At 44.9% G+C, this 17,992-nt stretch overlaps 1 protein-coding gene across 1 annotated transcript in view; it reads left to right on the forward strand.

Annotated features, from left to right (window-relative positions):
* Positions 1-6,160: 6,160 nt before the first annotated feature.
* Wdr41 (WD repeat domain 41) overlaps positions 6,161-17,992 on the forward strand; it is a 47,806-nt gene continuing 35,974 nt past the window's right edge. Inside the window, exons 1-2 of the mRNA XM_051172363.1 lie at positions 6,161-6,389; positions 8,658-8,773. Of these exons, the coding sequence (XP_051028320.1) occupies positions 6,339-6,389; positions 8,658-8,773 (167 nt within the window). The 5' untranslated portion in view covers positions 6,161-6,338. The remainder of the gene's footprint in view (positions 6,390-8,657; positions 8,774-17,992) is intronic.

Consider the following 17,992-nt stretch of genomic DNA (forward strand, 5'->3'; position numbering starts at 1 on the left):
GCCTGAAATTCTCGTTATGATTATTTTAGTAAGGAGCCCACTTTTGTAAAAGGGTGAGATTACTGGGCTCCTGTTTGCACCCGGCCCTGTCAGCTGAAATGCCATGACACTGTCACTTACACCGGTGGGGTTCTCTACTGCCCCCTACTGGTCTTCCCATGTCTGCCGGTTCTCAGTGACTTCTCATCTCATTCCTTAGACTCCTCCTTTCTGTGGGTTGTTTTGTGTTTTTGTTAGAAAGCTTATCAATTTTAATGATCTTTAAAAATAGCCCAGCACTGGGTTTCATTGATTTTCTCAACTCAGATTTGCTGACACAATCATTTCCATTGTGTTATTGAGCCCATCCAATAAGTCAAACATTTTTATTATTAATTTTTAAATTTCAAATTCCTTTTTATTTGTTTTCTCTCTATTTTTATATATTCCGTTGTAATCAGGAATGCTCACAATTTCCATTTAAGCATTTATATTGTATTTATTTATTTGAACAATTATATTTAATTGAACATCTTTTTGTAATAAGGTATTAATTTTTCTGTTATTTTTATTTTTCTGTAGACTGTGGTTTCATTGTAGATTTTTCTTGTTTTTAAATTATCTTGTTTTTATAGAGAATTAGGCTTTGTTGTTGTATTTTTCCAAGCAAATTTTTTTGATCTTTCACCCTTTTTTTTTTTTTTTTTTTCCATCCCCTCTGGCCCTGTGGCCTTCTACACCCAGCAACCCCCTTTCCACTTTGCTGTTGTCACACTCAGCCTGTGTCTTTCCCTACCCATCTCAGCACCTCATTATCACCCCAACACGGTCTCCAATCTGGTGTTATATATACACCTATCCTTACAACCCACAGCTTATACACATACAAACATTTAAGAATTCGGATCCAGGTGTGAAAGAGAACATGCAATGTTTGACTTTCTGTGATTAGGTCTCCTCCCTTAGGAGAAGTTTCCGGCTCCATTCCTTTTCCTAAGCAGTTCAAAGTTTAATTTTCCTCGACAGTTGTGTAAAATTCCATCGTGTGTATGTGCCACATTTTTTTCCATTTTATTAATTTATTCATATTACATCTCGATTGTTAGCCCTTCCCCTGTTTCCTCCCATTCTTCCCTCCCTCCCACTTCTCCCCTTCTCCCCTCCCCTATGTCTGTGATTGAGGGAGACCTCCTTCCCCTATATATGCTCTTAGAATATCAAGTCTCTTCTTGGTAACTTGCTATCCTTCCTCTGAGTGCCGCCAGGCCTCCCCATCCAGGGGACGTGGTCAGAACAAGGATGTGCCACATTTTTATTATCCAATTTTCTGTTGATGGACATCTAGGCTGGTCCTGTTTTCTTGCTATTGAGAACAGTGCATCTATCAACAAGTGTGTACAAGTGTCTCTCAGTGGTCAGTTGAGAGTTTTCTGGCTGCGTGGCCAGGAGTAGAAATACTGAGTCATATGGTAGTTCTATTTTTCCCCCTGGACTTTCAGAGTAGTTTTAATTAGCAATTTCTTAATTGTGTGTGTGTGTGATTTTATTTATTTTCATTTTATGTGTTTGAGCGTTTGTCTATGCACCATGTACATGCAGTACCCACGGAAGCCAGAAGAGGGCGGCCGATCTCCTGGGATTGGATTTAAAGATGGTTGTGAACTGCCGTGTGGGTACTGGGAATAGAATGCAGGATCTTCTGGAAGACCACTGAGCCATCTATGCAGTCCCAACTCCCAATTTCTCTAATAACTGTTTTAAAGTCTTAGAGTTCCAGTTGTCTCTGCCGTCAGCATTGCTGTGGGTGTGTTGAAATCTAGGGCGTGAGAGAGCGTGGGGAAAGGCAAGTGGGGAAGACCCCTAGAAGATGCCTCAATTTTCTCTGAGCTTTATGGATTCCTTTTCAATGTCTCCGGCACAGAAGCTGTTCGTACGTACATCTTCCCGTGTCTGCAGCACAGTGCTCACGTCAGGCTCTGAATCTGCAGTAAGTTCAGGTTGGGAATTTAGCAGAGGAAGGTGTGACTTATTTCACAAATTTATGGAGGCACGTGCATTTAATTACGCGGATTCGCTTACTGTGAGAAGGAATTCAGCGACTCTCTATAAAACTTGTGAGAATTTGCAGAAATCTCAAATGATGCTGGCTGGCTGTTCCTAGGATCTCTGGGTAAGTTAACAAAGGAAGAGAATTGTAATGGAAGTTTTGGCTTCTTTGTAAACTCAGGTATTTTACACATATATGTTTTTGTTTTAATTCCAAGTGTGGGATTTTAGTTTGGGCTCTGGTTCGTCCACAGCTGATAACTGTCTCCTGCGGGGCGTGGTCTTTGCCAGCTGGTAATGGCCCGCCCCAAAGCACGGAGAGGGGTGTGGTTGAGGACTCAGGGTTAGGGTTAGGATAGAGGGAAGCGGGGAGAGAGAAAGCTTGGTGGTGGTGGTATGAGACAGCCAGTGTGGTGGACTGAGAGAAACATCTCAGCGCAGCCGCTTAGAGGAGACTGCTCGCTGCGTTTGCTGTTGAGAGAGAGTGGTTTTGCCCCCAAAGAACCCAACTGACCGGAAACAGCTGGGAGAAGTAAAGGGGTCTGCACCCCGACTCCTCAATAACTTTCTTTCTCTCTTACCCAGGGTTAAGGGCTTGGTGGAAGGGAGGTAGAGCCTCCAACACCCCAAACAAAATAGTTTAAAAACAAGCGTCAACAGGGAATTGGCTCCGTGATAAAATGAATCCATTTCTAGCGTCTCAAGACACAGTGATGAAGGACAGCGGTGCAGCTGTTAGGAAGGTAGTGCTAGTTGGAGGACCTGAGACACGGCCTGACAAGACAGGTCTCACCCCTGCGCCGGCCTTGCTCTCCTCTTTCCAGCGGCCATGAGGTGAGTGGTGTTGTTCGTCCGCCGGCTGTCTGCCGTGAGATTCAGCCTCACCTCAGACCCAAAGTGAGGCGTGCAAGCAACCTCACAACCACGCACCCTCGGAAACCAAGAGCCAAACAAACCTTTTCCTACTTTGACTTGATTTTATCAGTATTTATAACCCTGATGGATTGGTTTGCTGTTTTTTTTTTTTTTTTTTTTAAAGCCACCATCGCTCACACACTGCGTCTGCTCCCCATCTCCCTTCCTCTGGTGATGGTAGACTCCTTATGTTGGTTTACTCGATGTTCTACAGGAGGCTCAAGCTCTGTGGTCTCTCCATTTTTTTTTATATTCCTTACATTGAATCAGTTGAACCGATCCCGGCTTCCACTAGTTTGTGCTCACTGGTTCTTCTCTATGCTCCACTCCACTCCTGAAATCTTGCAGTGATTGTTTATTTATTTGTGCATACTTTGTTTTTCTGCTCCAGAATTTCCTTGGGTTCCCTTCTTGAAATGTTCCACTCTCTACGTACATAAGTGCCACACTAAGCAATCGCACCATGGGAGTGGCCCATTCCCCCACTATTCTCTCACTCTATTCGGGTGTCACCTGCTTATGTGCCTTAGTTCTCTGAACTTACGGCCAACAGTTTTAAAGTCTAATGTTAAGGCTTCTTTAGAGATTGGTACTATTGATTAATTTTTTTCCCTTTTAGTGTGTGTGTGCTTCTGATGTGTGGGTGTACATATATGTACATGTGTGCACATGCATGTGTAGAATACAAGTAGAATACAGCCTCAGGTGTTGTCCTTCAGGCTCCATCCACCTTGACTTTTTTATTTTTTAAGCCAGAGTCTCTGACTTGCTTGGAGCTTGCCACACAGGCTAAGTCAGGGAGTCCCTGGCACCACTTGCCTGTCTTTGGCTCCCCAGGTACTGGGTTCTAATACATGCTGCTACACTTGGCTTTTTTTCTTTTTTAACATGGACTTTGGAGATCAAACTTGTCAGAAGTTCTCATGCTTGCAAAGTGAGCACGCCCCCGGCTGAGCTGTCTACTCAGCCCATATGTGTTCCTTCCTGTTTCTTTGTATGCTTCCGGGTCTTAGTTTCAGCTGAAAACTGGACAGCTGAATCTTATACTACGTTAACTTGTTTCGCAACTACTGCTGAGGTTTGTCTTTCTTCCAGGGGCTAACCTGGGGGAAAGGCTTAAGGCTCTCTTGGGTCTTTTCTGAGTCTGTGCTTTCTTTGGGTAGATGTGGTAAGTTTTTCCTAAACTCCCTCCTATGCATGGCTGCTGTGACAGAGCCCAATCCCTAAGTATCGACCTCTTAAATGAGGAAAAGATCCTGCTGTTCCTTCAGCTGCTGTGGACTGAGCCAATGGCGCCTGGCTTCTGCTGTAGCCACCTTTCTCCTGGAAGGCGAAAGGTTTTAAACAGACTCTAGACTTCCTAACACTGTCCTCTGCATTGTTCCCTGGGTAGAGGGGTGCAGTCCTGGCGTGTCCTACTCCCTAGCTTCTCACATGCCGTGGTAGCACATCTTTTGTAGAGTTTCCCCCGGGGGAGGAAATGGTCACCCTCTTCAGCTCTCTCAGGCACAGGCGGAATGTTCCCTCCACTTGGCTAATGTGATAGCAGACAGGCCCTTGAGGAGAGTGGAGCCTCAGGACATTCTCAGCTGTCTGGACAGCCACGCTGCCTCGCCTGAAGGTTTACTCCTCATAGATCTAAAGTCCGCCGCTTTGGGGCTCCCTTTCACGGAGAGCAAGGCTTTCTCTTCTCGGGGGCTAGGCTCTCTTCCATCTGTCCTTCACCTGGTGCATATGTGATTGACTTAGAGTGACAGGGCCAGGGCTAGATACATCATTGAGACTGTTTCTAGAATGAACTGTGGAGAAAAACCTGCCTTCAGGCTGGGTGTCACCATTTGGTGGGCTGGGGACTTCGTGCTAGATAAACGCAGGGTGGGTGGTGGTGGTGGTGGGGGGTTAGCTTCTTGAAAATGTAGACTTAGAAAAGCCATCTCAGGCTGGAGCATAGATATGAAGGGCGGGGGGGGGGGGGGGGGGGGGGGGCTGGAGTTCATTGGGTGATCCTCTGGAGTAGCAAGGCTTGAAAATTAGTGCTTTAATATTTGTTACATACAAATGTGCTTGTAAAAGTTCTCACATGTGCTTGTGTATGTATTTGTTTGGTCCAAAAGAGGCTCCTTGCAGTGACTTCCTGTGGGGAACCTTTGTAAATGTCCCATTCAGTGCATTAATGTGTAGGTTATGGATGTACTATGTCAGATGCACTCAAGAACCACAAAAACTGCCGCCTTCTAGGGACAGAGCAGATAGGCTTAGGCAAAAATAAGCCTGGGCTACACGGCCCACTTAGAGATATTAGATGCAAGCAACTGCTCACGTTGTCAGGACGCTGGGAGCGAATGTGGCTATTCCTCTTCACTCTGAGTGCGCTCTGCAAGAAAACACTCCCAGATTCTGTTGCTTTTCACAGTATCACGACCCAAAGGGACAACCTAAGGGGAGCGAGAAGCGCTTAGTTCATGGTTTCAAAGGTGTCAGTCCCTTGCGGGGGGGCGGGGGGGGGCGGGGAGGGGGGGCGGGGCGGTATAGTTTATGGCAGTCACCATCAGGGCAGGCCAGGAAACAGCGCTACCAAGTAATTTTTGATAGGAGTACTGTGACTATTAAGAAAGTTTACTGGTTGCCGTACAATGTTTGGGGGCTAGAAATGCCGCTCAGTGGTAGAGCAACATTTGCAGAGCCCTGGGCTCAAATGCAGCATGGCCAGGAAGGAAGCTGGCGGGGAGGGAGGGAAGTGAATTTCTTTGCTGTATTTTGGAAGACTGTCTTAAACCATATAGGCTATAGTTAAGAACTGGTTTTGACATTTACAGAGTAGGTCTTAATTCTATCATGGCCACTTACTGGCTTTTTGTTTAGACAAATTACCAAATCTTTAAGCGCTTCAGTGCCTTGGTCTGTGGAAAGGGAGTTGCTAGGGTTACTATGAGCGTTTACCTACACAGGCAGCACGGACACAATACTCGTACCGTAGCACACAATGCTGGCTATTTATTTGGTGTACAAGAGCGCTACCAGATCCGTCTGGGCGCAGAAGCCTATTGCAGGAACACTGTCCAGCTCTTGGGAAAACCGGGAGGTTTCCTAGTGCGGAGTCAAGAGGGCACCGCAGCTACACAGGATCTGGCCAAGGGCTGGCCCTTCAGTGTGGTGGCCACTGCGCACGTCCACTAGGGGGCGCCCGAACGACCTGAGCCCTTACGCCAACTGCACGGCGCCCACGCGCGTGCTCGCTGGGGACGCGGAACCTCCGCCTTCGCCGCCGCGGCCTACGGTGCGGGCTCCGGAACTAGTCTTTTGTTTTCCCGCTGCCTCGTCCCAGGATCATCTGGCCGCAGCCCCAGCGTCTGCGCCTTGGCGGCCCTCGCTGCGTGGGCCGCGGACGCCCCGGACTGATGCTGCGCTGGCTGATCGGGGGAGGCCGCGAGCCGCAGGGCCTGGGCGAGGTAATCTGCGCGGACCAGGCCGGCTGCGGGGCTGGGCGGGGCGGGGCCAGACGGGAGGGGCGTGGCAGGTGGGAGGGGTGGGGCCTGTGGCTCCGGGGCGGAGCGGGCCTGTGGCTGAGGGCGCAGGAACCCCCTGCTCCGGGAATTTAGGGTTGATTAGGGCCACCTCGCCTCTGTTTAGAACCTGGAATTTAGGTGGGGTGTGGTTGCACTCGCCTGTGATCCCAGCACAGAGGCAGAGGCAGGCAGATCTCTGTGAGTTCGAGACCAGCCTGGTCTATAAAGCGAGTCCAGGGCAACCAAGCTACACAGAGAAACCCTGTCTTAAAAAAGAAAAGAAAAGAAAAGAAAAGAAAGAAAGAAAGAATGTGGGATTTAACTACAAACCAGCAGGGGCAACTGCCACTCTTGATTTATTTGTACAGATAACATCAACTGGCATTTACTTAGAGAGTGTGAGCTTAACTAGTTGCTTGCCAAGAAACCAAGTTAGAAAATTTCTATTTATTTAGTACGTGTTTGGTTTAGCTATCATGTTTCCTTATACTGGAAAAAGTAAAATAATTTTGCCTCCTTAAAAATGTTGACATCTGAAATTTGTTTCATGTGCCACACAAAACAATTTGTGTTACATTTTCTTCCTCATTGGAAGTGTTTTACAGTTACTGCAAACGACTTCGCAGTTATAACTCCCTCGTAGCTTTGTCATTGACACCATGATTTAAAAAGTCACTTATTTTATACAATTCTGAAATTCTTCAGGTTACAGAAGAATTGTGGATTATTGAGTGATTATGCCATATATATATATATATGACTACTCGAATTAGCGTCCTTATCGGGTTAATACAGTATTTTTATTAACTAGTTCTGTCATGCCTGGCAAACTCTCACTAGTGAGGAAGGAATTTCCATAACTGAGCGACTGCTACACTGGAGACAAGACAAACGCAAAACCATCGCCACAGAAAGCATTGACACACGCTGGCTCTTACGGATTTTTTTTTGCTTGTTTGTTTTAATGTAAAAGTACTTGAGTTGTGCAACTACCTTGACTACGTACACTCTGACGTAGGAGAAAACATCACCTTCAGCCTTCTGCTCTAAGTGATCCTCAATCCTGACGTAGTCTTGTCCCCAGAGGATATTACAGTATCTGATGCTGGCTATGCTTAGGCGTGAGTGCGGGCAGCGTGTGGAGAAGAGGGGAGCCGTGTGTGGAGAAGTGGGGGGAGTGCTGGTTAGTATTCTAAGAACCAGGAGGGGTCTCAGTATCAAAGACTTACCTAGTCCACAATGTCACTTGTGTCAAAACTAAGAAGCCTTTGTTAAGAACAAAGCTTTTATGGTGAAGTTGTACTGGCCCTGGACATAGGGCCAGTAAGACTTACCCTGCAGAGTTGGGTAGCATGGGGTGTCCTTAGCACTGTGTCTGCTATGCAGCCTTCCAGGTAGCCCTCTGTGTGACAGAACCATCTTGATCAATGTTGTTGCCCAGAGTTGAGTTCAAGCAAGAGTTGATATGATTTCATTACAGTCTTTAGTTATTAAAGCAGAAATCTTCTGCATGCTTGCAAGTGGGCTGCTGTTGTCCAAATTGGATTCATTTGGTCTGCAGCCTTGTTTCTAACAAAGCACACGTGTGTCTGTGTGTGTCTATGTGTGGGAGTACATGTGTTAGGGTGTATGCATCTGTGTGTTTGTGTGTCTATAAGTGTGTGTGTTTGTGTGTTTCCATGAGTGTATGTGATACACGTGTGTGTGTGTGCATGTGAGAGTGTACATGTGTTTGCAATGTTGTGTGTGTGTGTGTGTGTGTGTAGAACAGAGGGGAGCTTGTAGCGGTCAGTTCTTTCTTTCGTTCATGAGGGCCCAGGGATGGAAGTCAGGTCATCAAGGCTTAGTGACAAGTGTCTTTACCTGCTGAGCTATCTATCTCCTTGGTCTCCAACAAATTTAGATTGAGAAACACTCCTAAAAGGATTGAGTTGGACTGGCCCAGTAGTTTTAAAGTCAGGTTTATTGAGACTCAATCAACTAAAGTTTACTGTTTACAAGTTTATTGTTGCTTGGAAATACTAAAGTCTTGGTGAGAGACACAGTTCCCTGTAGATCTGGCAAATTAGCCACCTGATATTGTAGGAACTAATGTGTATTAGCATTAGAATATAATATCTCATGGTTTTTAAGATCTTTTGTTCTTACGTGGATACTTTGCTGTTATAAGTCCTTTGTCTTCCTGTTTCTCTTCTGCTTTTCCATTACAAGAAAGCGGCTTTGCAGACAATAGGAGAGGACCAGAGTCAGAACCCATATACTGAGCTGCTGGTCCTGAGAGCCCATGGTGACATCGTGCGCTTCCTGGTGCGGCTGGATGACTACAGGTGAGACGCTCCCTCCGTCTGCTGGCCACTCTTTAGAAAGACGTTTGAAAGCGTTTCATGCTGAAAACAACCTCAAATTTAATTATCTTTTGTAAAAAAAAAAAAAAAAAAAATTCAAAATTCTGAAACACAGCCAACTGAAAGTTGTAACGTCTCCTAAAAAGTTGGAATGGACTTTGAGCCCTGATGATACTAAGCTTAAATCCTTTTAAACTCAGTGTCGCCTTGTCATGTCTTTCTTTCTTTCATGTTTTGGAAAAAACGGTCATAAGTTTTTAGAAATATTCTTACTAGTTGAGATGAAACAAATGGCTTTAAGAATTTGACTGAATTATAGCTGCCAAATCTGAGACACAAATATGTATGGGGTTTGATATTAGGGACCTGCTGGATTCTGCTGTTTTGAGTGGAAAGTAAAGTAAGGTTGTAATCTGAATTTCTGTCATCTTTAAAACTATACGTTATTTTCTAATTCCTGGGCGGCATGCATGCTGTGTCTTGTTTGCAAGTAGAGGTGAAGGTGCTGTGGTCTGAGCACTTAGCCCGAAGCCAGGTTAGTAGCAATTACATCACCGATGGTGGAACCTCTGATCTGACTGCAGAGGAAGAGAGGACTCTGTTCTTACATTACACATTGCTCTTAGGACTTAGCACACTGACTTACGTGTAGCCCTCAGGTGAGTGAGTGACCCCTGCCGTGTGGGAGCGAGGACTCTGTATGCATTACTACTTTGTTACGCATTGCTCTTAGGACTTAGCGCACTGACTTACGTGTAGCCCCGCATGTGAGTGAGTGACCCCTGCTGTGATTACTTTGAACTTTCCTGCTCCTGACATCTGTTGACTGTGTCTTTCTTAGCTTTAAAAAAATTTTTTTTATTATGTATAGTTTATTTCTGACCTGAGTGAAGTTAGGCCACCATTTCAGAGATAGACTGAGCCCATCACCACCCTCCCCTCAGCTCAAACACCAGCCGTCATTGTCATCTGTTTCCCAGTCATCCGCACTTCTGGCCAGGTAGCTACAAGTCCCAGCTGCTTCCTTGGGTTTGAAAATTCACTGCAGGGCTCAGCAAAGCATCATCCTAATGGTCACACTTTTATTATATACTAGACATCAAGGTCTGCTGGACAGAGGGAGGTCAGGTGTCCCCAGTGCAGAACCTTTGTGTCCTCAGGACTTGCTGCCTTTTTGATAGGTTGTGCGCTTTGCCAAGGTGGGGCCCACTTGACCTTTGGGCTTGTGGCTTTTATGTGAGGCGTCATCATGTAAACGTCTCTGGGCAGGGTGTCATCATCACAGGTTCTTCCCTGGAAGTTAGAAGGCAGGTCTGATAGCCTATGGCACCTCAGAAACAGCATCTTCTCAGAGCTCATCTCTTCAGCATAGCCCACTTCCTCTTCCTGTCAGGGAAGAGCCCACCCGAGTCAGTCATCCACTGACATGAACACTGAAGACACTTCTATCACTAAGGAAACTTCAGGGGTTCAGAGGCAACTTCCTAGGAACCAGGGGCCCAGACCAACAAAATAGTTACACACTGTGTCAGGACCACTGCCTCTTATGCATGCTACTAGCCAGATTGCATTGTTTTCTTACTGTGCTGGGAGACAACCAACTCACAGTGCGTAAGTGCAACCTCATAACCTTCAGGCCTTTGGTTAATGTTAGTTTTCAACAAATCCTTAGAACTTTAATACTCATCTATTTAAATGACCGTTTCTATGGGAACTAGCAATTCTGCAAAGGTGAGATTTTTGGGTAGCTGAAGGTTTCGTGTGTCGTATTTAATCTTAGTAAGTTGCTGGGTTAAAACCACTCAGGTAACAACCTTTAGCCACTGCTATGTAAGGATTCTAAAATCATTTCACTTGCACGAGGAAGTAACAAGTATAAAGAAGTCCTGTCGGGATCTAGACTTTAAACTTTATACAGACTGTTGGGGTTCCACGTTCATGCTGTCTGTCCTGCCTATGTCCTCCGGGTTATTACGACGTAGTTAGAAGAATCTGGAAACAGGGCCGAGTTGTGGAGTAGCCAAGCAGTAAGTCCTGACAGCACATCTCCCCACAGTGACGCTCACGACTACGTCAGCAAGTTCATGACAGGAACAGTCTGTAAACAGTAGGCAGCGGCAGCTAGAATATTAGAGATCTGTTGCTCAGGTGTCACCCTAAGCTTAGTGGTTTGAAGCGAAGCAACCACCACATACTAGTTTCCGCTTTTTGTTCCGTTGCGTGGCAGTTTTGACCGAGCCTTTTCCTTTGGGGTCTGAGTCAGGTTCACATGTGTGTCTGTGGTCATTAGTAGACTGGCCATGGTGAGACTGGGGCCAGGATGGTAGCATTCTCCCCCCCCCCCTGCCCCCCCTCCCATGTGGTGCTTTTCATGTAGTGGTGTGGATTGTGATACTGGACAGATCCCAGGGCAAGACACTTCCGTGTGGCAGCATGTGCCATGCTTGCTGCTCTTCCACTGACCAAGTAAGAGGTGACAGAGGTCAAGTAAGGTGAATAAACTCTACCTCTCCATGTGTGGACAACTAGGTCCTATTGTGTAGGTGACTGTAGGAGTAGGGGCCATTTATGGCCGTGTTTGCCACGTGCCTACAGTGGTGATAGACCTTCATTGGTCACTTTTTTTTTTTTTTTTTGGTTTTTGAGACAGGGTTTCTCTGTGTAGTCTTGGCTGTCCTGGACTCACTTTGTAGACCAGGCTGGCCTCAAACTCACAGAGATCTGCCTGCCTCTGCCTCCCGAGTGCTGGGATTAAAGGCGTGTGCCAATTGAGTCGTCATTGTATCAAAATTTACATTTACATGTAGTTAAAAAAAAAAAAGCTCACTTGAAGACCTGTAGGACATTGGACTTCTATGTTCTTTAAAAAAAATTCAATTTCATAACAAAAAAGTTATTCTCAAGAATAAAATTTTTAGCAAATATATGAAAACCCAATAGTTAGAACATTAGGAAGATAATTAAACTGCAGTGATTTTACTGTTAAAGTTGGTGTCCTCCTCCCTGGAACTGAAGACTGAGCCAGGGTTTCAAGCATTGCAGACAGGTGTTGTACCAGCTGAGCTATATGCCCAGCCCTCAAAGTGCTTTTTAAAAATTAATAAATAATGTTTGTGCGTACTGATGGGATGTTTCATTTTTAATAGTTCAGTTTAGAATTATCTTTATTGTGTGAGCACATTATTAATGAATTATTAAATTCCAGAAAAACGCCTACCCAGTTTTAAAGCAAATTCTGTATGTTATACTATTTATTTATTTATTTGTAGTTTTAGTAGGCATTACATTCTGGTTGGTCAGCTATTGTAATCCAGGTTTCACGCTTCAAGTCTTTAGATAATATCATCTGATTGAAAATTTTGCAGAAGGATTTTCTTGTTTTCTTGGTGGCTCAGCTAAAATCAGTGAGTGGAAAATTTTCTCGATTGGTTTTTGAAGACACAAAATAAATCCCATATATAACCTAACAGACAGCTGCCTTTTCTCTTCTCCTTTGGTATTTTCTGAACACGAAGTGAGGGTCATGTTGATTGGGAGATGACTGAAGAAGGCTAAGCCTCAGCAAGAGGCTTCCAGAACATGGTCTGAGCTGCAATTGGCACACAGCGCTCCCGCTCTGACACAGTAAACTAACCCGAGTCCATAGCACAGTCTAAGAGCAGCTCGCTCTGCTGCGCATTTGACCGGTCCTTGCTCCTCCAGGAAGCGGACAAGGTTATATAGGATGGTGATCATGACTAGAAAAGACTCAGATGACCCGTGAAGCACTGGACTGCAGAAGACAGTGCTTCTAGGGAGCGGGCAAAGCGCAAACCTTAAGGACAGTATTGTTTGGTAGCCCTCTGAGAACAAAAGCAAGCTCAGCTTTTAAGAAGGTATTTTTAAAAATTAATTTATTCAGATTGCATCTCAATTGTTATCCCCTTCCTTGTCTCTTCTTGTTCCTCCCTCCCTCCCTCCTTCAACCTTAAAAAGGTATTTTAAAGCTAAGAATATTCCTTCACCTTTACTACATTCAGGGAATCAGTAATCAAAATGGCTGCAAAGAGCCAAGGAAAGTGGCAGGCACATGCCTGTTGTTCTATTGTTCTAGCAGTAGAAAGGCAGAGGCAGGAGGATCACAGGTTTTGAAGCCAGCCCGGACCACATACTGAACACCCTGTCTCAGAAAAACAATTTTTAAAAGGGTACTGAAAAGTCACAGACAGTGCAGTAAAATTAAAGAGCGGACTCTCTTAATTCCAGGCTTCCCATAGGAACCCTGTAATAGTGGTAAGTGTGTGCGTTTAGTAAGAATAAATGACAAAGCAGGATTGGATAGGGGAACTGTCTGATGCTGAGGAGACCTGGTTCCTGTCAGCCCCGTGGAGAGTTCTGGAGGAAGGATTGCCCTAGGGTACATGCTCTGGACAGAAACAGCTGTGTCACTTCCCTTAAAAGTCTTTTGCTGAGGGTCATCCATGCAGAGCAGGCCCCTAATTCTAATGTCTTGCTGAGTACCCGGAGACTCAGAACTAATCCGGTCTGAGTTTGACCTGGGCCTGAAGTCCACAGCTGGAGGCGCTTAGACAACACACTCCTCACAGCTGGGCAGCTAGTCAGTCCCCTCTTGAAGTCTGGAACGTCTTTATTCGGACCTAATATACTTCCAATATTGAATGTTAGGCAATTTACTTTTTAAATTGCATAAACATATTCCTGTGGCCTTTGGGCAGCTTGTAAAGAAACTATGCCTGGAAAAAGCTATAAGCAGAATCCTTTTTGTTATGAGTTTCAGTAGCCAAACAGTTATTGACAGACTTTGTAGCAAGGTTTTAGAGCTTATGTCTTCCAGTCTAGAATTCTGACTTGTAATAGATTTTGCTAAAGCCCATTTAATGCCAACCAAACAAAACCAGCCTTGTTCTGGTCCAGGATTCTCAGGTGGCTTGTGGTGAATTTGCCTGCGTTGCTTTGCGATATACTTGGAGTTGAGTGACTTGAAATATGGTGATGTCTTTTGGTGTGTGTCTCGCCACTCTCCTTTTTTTTTCCTATTGTAGTTGGTCTTCTGACTGTATTTTAGAACTGTAGCTACCATTTGTTCAGTTAGCTAAAGGTGAGTTTTGAGAGGGTGACAGGAGTGGGAAGGTCGTAGCTGCTTGGTAGGGTAGCAACATTAAATTTGGGATAATCTCAGACTTAGTATAATTGTATTTCAGCTTTAAAATCTACCTTTTAGCACTAAGGTGCATAATCTCTAGGTACAAATCATTCCTCCTCAGCTAGAAAACCCTCACTTATTTCAAAATTACTGCCTTCATTCTTTTTTTTTTTTTAATGAAGATTGGCATCTTCTTTTCTTTTTGCTCTTACATGATCAACTCTTTTTTTTTTTTGTTTATTTAAAGATTTATTTACTATTTATATACTAGAATTTACAAACCCACCTGACTGAGTGTGGATAAGGAAATAGCAGCATCACACTCGTGTCTAAATCCATGTGTTCATAATGCTCTTAAAAAGAGAACTCACCGTTTACCTATGGAGAATTCGAAGGAATGAATATAAATTTGAAAGTTGATAAAGGACCAAAATCAAGACCTATGCTTTTCTTATTTAAGCCATCCTAAGATGGTTTATCACCAGTAATTTGGGAGGAAAAAAAAAAAAAACAAAACTCTGATAGGAGAATTCAAGCTAGGAAGAATAATGGAATTGGAATATCATGATTTTGTAACCTCTGATATGTAGGGCGTGAAAAAAAAGCTTTTTCTGTACCCACCACAGGCTAAACTGATAAAGGGTTGACAAGAGAAACAGGCATGCCATGCATGCATTGCGCCTACACACCAGAGTTCTCAGCCATGGCTAACCTCAGCAGTGATTGAGCCTTGTGCTAACAGAGCATCGTGTGATGATGATAATGATGTGTGTGTGTGTGTGTGTGCGCGCGCGCGTGTGTGTATGTGTGTGTGTGTAAGAGAACCTCAGACTTGTTTTATGTATATGGGTAGTTGGCTGGCATGCTGCACACCACAAAGGTCAGAAGAGGCCATCAGGTCCCCTGGAATTGAACTGTGACAGCGTTTGCCGTCCTGTGGGTGCTGGAAATTGAACCCTGGTCCTCCGCAAGGGCAGGCAGTGTTCTTCATTGCTCAGCCATCTCTCCAGCACCCTAATGCAGCATCTTAATGAGAGAGCAGCAATTTCTCAATGATGAGCAACTCAACAGTGCTTAAAACTTGGGCTTACTTAGCACCGTAAGAAGAGACCAATCCGTGCGCTGAGCGGTGGCAAGGCGAATGGAGGGGACCTTGTGTCCCCTTGTGATTCCTGAGAAGAGACATACTTGGGGGGAAACTAATGGTTGGGTGGAGATCGTCAACAACATGCGTGTGGGGTTGGCAGTGTCAGCTCAGCTCCAGTCATTAGGGTTAGCAGGGGTGCTCTGCGTTCGGAGGGATGGGATGGGCAGATGCTTCTCTCCTTAGTTCTTTCTTTCTTTCTTTCTTTCTTTCTTTCTTTCTTTTCTTTCTTTCTTTTTCTTTCTTTCTTTCTTTCTTTCTTTCTTTCTTTCTTTCTTCCTCTCTCTCTCTTTTCACTTACCTTTTGCTGTAAATAATTGTGTTAGGTATACTTGGGGATTTCACACTATGAGCCTCCTCAAATGAAATCATGTATTTAATGATTATTGGTGGTTGTCCCCACAGAAAGACCTCCTTTATGTGACAGCACATACAGTTTTCAGTCATGCTTCATGATGGTGTGTACAGATGGTCAATGAGGGGACCTTACCAAAGGTCCAGTTGGAATCTAGTGACATCTTTAGATTTAGGTATGTCAGCCTACAGAACATATGAGGTAGAGGCACATGCGAGGTGATGACACAGGAGCGTAGCCAGCAAAATGTAGACTCTTAACACTCCAAGATGGACGCCTCTTTCAGTGCTAATTGCAAGGGAAACATATGAGGAACCAATACATAGAATAAAAGAAACTTCAGAAGTCTGTACAACAGCTGTAATGAGTAGACCTTATCTGAGGCCTGCTAGTAATAAACTTAAAAACATTAGGAGACAGCAAGGGGAGCGTGCACATGGAAATGTTAAGAAAGTTAATACTCCTTAGGTGCAGAAGTACCTTTAGGGGTGTCAGATACTGAGGTGTTTATGGTGCTGGCGGTGTGCGGTGCTCCTATTTATTTCCTTGGCAGGGGATGGAAAGGTTAAAATAAACCGTGTTTCTTGCCTTGGAGAGATGTCACACAGAGGGAAGGCTGGCTTTCAGTTTTTTTGAAATCCAGTGTATTCATTTGGACAAATGATCATGTCTGGTGTTCTTATTCATTATGCAATGAACTCTCAGGTTGACTTCAAGGACAAAGACAAAAAACAAAAAACAAAACAAAACAAAACAACAACAAAACCCAGCCATTCAACATTTAAGCAGCCAGTGACATCGCAATTAATTGAGGGGTTTTGATTCTGATTTCTATCTTGCCAGTAGGGAATGAGCAATTCTACATCGCAGTACCACGTTCCAAGCAAAGTAACACTAACGCCGTATTATCACTATCTATATAAAGTGCGTCTGTGGGATAAGAATCAGGAATGATGCACAAGAAAAGGCACACACTGAGCTCAGTGGTTGCTCTCACCAGTTCTGCCTGTGATCAGGGCTCAGAAGGAACCGGACCCTTTGCACAGAAGGTTAGTTAGGGTGTTGCTGTTAGGACTCCCCAGAGCAACAGAGCAAACACAGATCAGTTTCCCAAACCACAGTAAGCTACAGGAAGCAGACACGTCTTCAGTTTACTTCAACAGAAGCCTGCTTCCCAGACACCCCACCCCACTCCCCACCTCGACTCCTCCACCCCCTCGCCCTGCTGCTGTTCCCAGGCTCAGGCTTCCTGCTGCTGAGAGCCCGGTTGTTGCACAAAACTGACAGTGGAGAATATTCTTTCCGTGCTGACCAGATCTTGCCCTTTTTCAAGTTCAGTTTTCTCGCCGCCTTCCTTGGCTTTGTTGTAGGGAGTGTCTGGGGTGACACATGTGCTGGATTTCTCTCCCCACCCCCAGTCACCTAATGTGAAGCGTCTTCTGCTGAAACAGCACTGCCCTAGCCCTGGGTCCTGAGTGTCCTGATGAAATGACGCTCTAGCTCTGATTTGTTTCAGAACACGCTGTAAGGAGGGTTTGGTGGGTACAGATGGAAGTATTGGCGTTGGTAATTACTAGACAGGAGATGCGAACACAGGAGTTACTGTTATAACTCTTCCTCACATTGATACCCATTTAAATCTGATAGACTGGAAAGCATAAGAGCTTAATTTATTTAGAAGAAACTTTAAAAATGCCAATATAAATTAGGATTTCAGAATCCTAAATGATTTTATATATGTGTGTCTTGTGTGTATGTGAATGTGTATATGTCGTGTGTGTGCACATGTGTGTTTGTGGAGGTCAGAGGTCAATCCAGGTGGCCTTCATCACTGTCCATCTTAGTTTTTGAGACAGGGTTTCTCATTGAACATGCAAGTCACCATTTTGGCTTGACCGGTCACCAAGCTCTAGAATCTTCCTGTCTCTGTGCAGAGATCTGTGCTGCCAAGCTTGACTTTTTAGGGTTCTGAGATCCCCACTAAGGTTGTGATGTGCACATGGGGGGCACTCTGTGAACTTAACCATTGGAGTTTAAGGCAGTCCTGTGTGGGACCCGTAAAATACTCCACATTGAAAAATGTCTGTTTGCCTTTGAGAGCAGAACTGGTTGGGACCAGTGCAGGAATCACATCAATGTGCACACACACTCGCTTTACTGAAGAATCATAAGAAGAATCCTAGCTGAGGAAACGCTGGGCCTAGGGGGTGTGGCTGATTGTCAAGCACAGCAGCTTTGCTGACACTTCCCTCCCTGGACCACTGAGGCAGCTAACAGGCTAGCCCCCCACTCAGAGGGAGGCTTGCTTCAAAAAGGACACTCTCTCTAGTCACAGACAAATCCACAGAGAAAACTCAGAAGGGGCTGAACTGAGCGTGTTCGATGCAACCTCTATGTAAGTGGAGCAGAGAGAGAGAGAGAGAGAGACACACACACACAGACAGACAGATAGACAGACAGACAGACACAGACACAGACACACAGAGAGAGCTAGGCTTGTTTGCCTGGCTGTGGAGATTTCCCCATAGAAACACACAAGCTCAGGGGAATGGATGCCTT

This window comes from Acomys russatus, chromosome 30, assembly GCF_903995435.1.
Source record: "Acomys russatus chromosome 30, mAcoRus1.1, whole genome shotgun sequence".
NCBI classification, from domain to species: domain Eukaryota; kingdom Metazoa; phylum Chordata; class Mammalia; order Rodentia; family Muridae; genus Acomys; species Acomys russatus.